This window comes from Nicotiana attenuata, chromosome 9 (genome assembly GCF_001879085.1).
Source record: "Nicotiana attenuata strain UT chromosome 9, NIATTr2, whole genome shotgun sequence".
In the NCBI taxonomy this organism is placed as follows: Eukaryota; Viridiplantae; Streptophyta; class Magnoliopsida; order Solanales; family Solanaceae; genus Nicotiana; species Nicotiana attenuata.
This window is the reverse complement of record NC_031997.1, coordinates 16,207,907-16,211,969: the sequence shown is the minus strand read 5'-3', so window position 1 is coordinate 16,211,969 and position 4,063 is coordinate 16,207,907. Positions and strand designations below refer to the sequence as shown.

The following is a 4,063-nucleotide window of genomic DNA, read 5'->3' as shown; positions in this document are numbered from 1 at the left end:
ACCTCACGTTTGCCGATCTTTTGATAAGGACCCGCTGCAACCCACTTAGAAAAATAGTTAGTTAAAATCAAAAGAAATCTTACCTTACTGGGAGCCGGTGGAAGTGGTCCGACGATATCCATTCCCCACTTCATGAACGACCATGGTGACAAAACTGAGTGCAATGGCTCTGCCGGTTGATGAACCAATGGTGCGTAATGCTGAAATTTATAACATTTTTTAACATAAGCCTTGGCATTTTGTTCCATCCGGAGCCAATATTATCCTGCCCTAATTAGTTTTAATACTAAGGAATCTGCGCTTGAGTGATTCCCGCAGATTCCTTCATGGACTTCTCGCATAACATAATTAGCTTCAGAGGCTCCCAAACACCAAGGCAACGGGCCTTGGAAATATCTTCTGTACAATTGACCGCCCTTGAAGTTGTATCGAGCTACTTTAGTGCGTAGTGCCTGAGATTCCTTAGGATCTTCAAGCAACTTCCAGTGCTTGAGATAATCAATAATCTCATTTCTCCAGTCCCAGACCAAATTAGTCGCGTTTACCTCGTAATAGCTATCTATGTCCAGTACTGAGCGCATAAGCTGTACGATCGTTTCGGAGTCCGGTCCTTTCATTTTTATAGACGAGCCAATGTTAGCTAGTGCATCTGCTTCTGCATTCTCTTCCCTCATGATATGCGTAATTGACCACTCCCGAAATCGATCGAGCAGAGCATAAACCTTCATTATGTACTGTTGCATGCATTCCGCTTTGGCTTCGAAGATCCCATAAACCTGATTCACCACCAACTAGGAGTCGCATTTGATTTCTATGACCTCGGAGTCCAATCCCCGGCCAATTCGCGTCCTGCAATCAAAGCTTCATACTCCGCTTCATTGTTAGTTAGAGGAACAGTTCTTATGGCCTGCCTTAGTGTTTCTCCTAAAGGCATGGTTAATACTATGCCGAGCTTGGACCCTTTCACATTAGAAGCTTCATCCATGAATAGGGCCCAAACCCCTGATGTCGATTCCGACACCATCACTACTTCTTTGGTATCCAAAGGTAACAATCCCGGACTAAAATCGGCCACGAAGTCGGCCAAGACTTGTGATTTAATCGCAGTCCTAGGCTTGTATTCTATGTCAAATTTGCTTATTTCGACGGAGCACTTGGCCAGCCTACCCGGAAGTTCGGGTTTATGAAGAATGTTCTGCAGGGGAAAAACGGTCACCACAACTATCAGGTGACATTAGAAATAAGGCCTAAGCTTTCGAGCGACGACTACAAGAGCTAGGGCCAGTTTTTTCAGATGTGGGTAGCGAGTTTCTGCTGCCGTCAAAATTTTACTAACGTAATAAATAGGAGATTGCGTACCTTCATCCTCACGGACTAAAACAGCACTTACCACTACCTCCGAGACTGCTAAGTAGATCAACAGTTGTTCGCCTTCCTCCGATTTTGATACTCGACAAATACTTTTCAAATCCCTCAGAGGCTGCTGGCATTTCGTGGTCCGTTCGAAGTTATTCTTCTTTTTGAGAAACGAGAAGAAATGATGGCATTTCTCTGAAGACCGGGAAATGAATCTACTCAATGCGGCCAGTCTCCCTATTAGCCTTTGAACCTCTTTTACGCTCGACAGCTAGTCCGGAATGTCTTCAATGGCTTTGATTTTATTGGGTTTAAACTCGATCCCCGTTTGTGACACCAAGAAACCTAGGAACTTACCAGAGCTGACCTCGAACACACACTTCTCGGGGTTAAGCTTCATGTTATGTTTCCTTGAGATGTCAATAGTTTCTTGCAAGTGTTTAAGATGATCACCTGCGTTCAAAGACTTAACAAGCATATCATCTATGTAAACTTCCCTGGTTTTCCCAATTTTCTTTTCAAACATTTTGTCCACGAGCTATTGATAAGTGGCTCCGGAGTTCTTTAGCCCGAAGGGCATCACATTATAACAATATGTGCCGAAGTTCGTGATAAATGAAGTTTTTTTCCTGATCTTCCGGGTTCATTTTGATTTGGTTGTACCCGGAGTAAGCATCGAGCAAACTCATTAACTCGTGCCCAGCCATTGCATCAGTCATTTGATCAATATTTGGTAATGGGAACGAGTCTTTTGGGCACGTCTTATTTAAGTCCTTGTAATCTATGCACATGCAAAATTTATTATTCTTCTTTAGAACTACTACTATGTTAGCTAACCAGTCAGGATATTTTACCTCGTGGATTGAACCAATATCAAGCAAGCGAGTTACCTCTTCCTTGACAAATTTATTCCTGACCTCGGCAATAGGACGCTTTTTCTAACTTATTGAAGGGATATTGGGGTCCAGGCTTAGCTTGTCCAAAGCCACTTCCGGCGGGATACCTGTCATATCCGCATGCGACCATGCAAAAAAAATCGACATTAAATTTTAAGAAATTGAATAAATTCATACCTGAGTTCGGGGTGCAGTCTTGTCCCCAAGTGGAACTTCCTCTCCAGGAATTTTTCAAACAATGCGACTTGATCTAGTTCTTTCGATGTGGCCTTTGTTGAATCCGTCTCCTCTGGTAATTGGAAATACCTTGGCACCTGATAGGATTCAGACGACTCTTGTCCCTGATTAACTTCACTCGGCTCGGGAGCACGCATCGGTTCCTGTAATTGCTATGCCGCATGCTCCTTCCCTTTGCTACTGGAAACTAATATCGCATTCATCTCCCTTGCCGCTGGATGGTCACCTCTTATTTGCTTAACTCCCTCGGGAGTTATAATTTGAGCAACTGATGATATGTTAATGGCACAACTTTCATCTCGTGTAACCACGGTATCCTCAGAATGATATTGTAACCCATATCACCGTCCACCACCTGAGAAAGGGTCATCTTCATCACCCCCTCAGCATTCGTGGGCAGCATGATCTCTCCTCGGGTTGTCACACTTGCTAGGGGTTTTGTGGGCGGAATGATGCTTCCAGTGAGCTTGGCTTGTTCCAACACCCTCCATTGTATGATGTTGGCCGAACTTACTAGATCCACTAAAACACGTTTAATTTTAAAATCTAAGACATTCAAAGAAATTACCAACGCACCATTGTGTGGTGGCAGCAATCTATCTGTGTATTCCTCCGTGAAAGTAATGTCGTCTTCGGCGACTTCCCGGAGTCTCTTGCTTTGGGTCACCGACACCTTCATCTTTTTTGCTGCCAAGAACGTAACCCTCTTAATCTCATTCCCGCCGAAAATCATGTTGATCATCAGGCGCAGGGGATCTTCTCTTGCTTTCGAAGGTTCTGCATTATCACAATTGCAGTCGTAGTTATTTTTAGCCCGGTCACTTAATAATTCCCTGAGATGGCCATTTTTTTGTAATGTCTCCACCTCTTCGTGCAGATGCCGGCAGTCTCCAGTTCGGTGACCATTTGTCCCATGGTATTCGCACCACAAATTAGGATTCCTTTGGCTAGGATCAAATCTCATTGGCTTTGGAAATCATTCTTGTTTTATATTTCTCATAGCTGACACCAGCTCCACTATGCAAACGTTAAAGTTGTACTCGGAAATCTTAGGATAGGAAGAATCTCGAGAAACCGATGTCTCCTTGTTCTACAATGGCTTGTTGCTCCGATCGCGATCAACTTTCCTATAAATGGAGAATCTATCCGCCAACTGAAAACCTCTGCCGCGTCTTTTGGCCCGCCTGTAGGGTAAAAATCGACCCCTTGAAGACCGTCGATCTGAGTTGAAATTATCTCTTTACTTCTCTTTATTCTTCTCCCGATCTAGACCCTTGGTTGATGCCAAGAAACCGAGTTGGTCATCTTCGATTTTTATCTTTGATTCGTACCGGTTGTGAACATCTGCCCATATTGTCGCTTGGAACTCGAGCAAACTTTCTTTCAACTTCCTGGAAGCGTCGGAACTTCTCGGATTCAAACCTTTGGTGAATGTGTCAACCACCCAGTCGTCCAGTATGGCTAGTAGCAACATCCTTTCCTTCTGGAATCTGGTCACAAATTCCCGCAGAAACTCGGACTCTCCTTGTGCAATCCTGAATATGTCGGCCTTTTGGGCCTGTAACTTTTTGGAT

General features: G+C 44.0%; 1 protein-coding gene across 1 annotated transcript; it reads right to left on the bottom strand.

Annotated features, from left to right (window-relative positions):
* Positions 2,743 to 3,453, bottom strand: LOC109232547. The gene has a single exon (XM_019398314.1). The coding sequence runs from the start codon at positions 3,451 to 3,453 to the stop codon at positions 2,743 to 2,745; it is 711 nt and encodes a 236-aa protein (XP_019253859.1).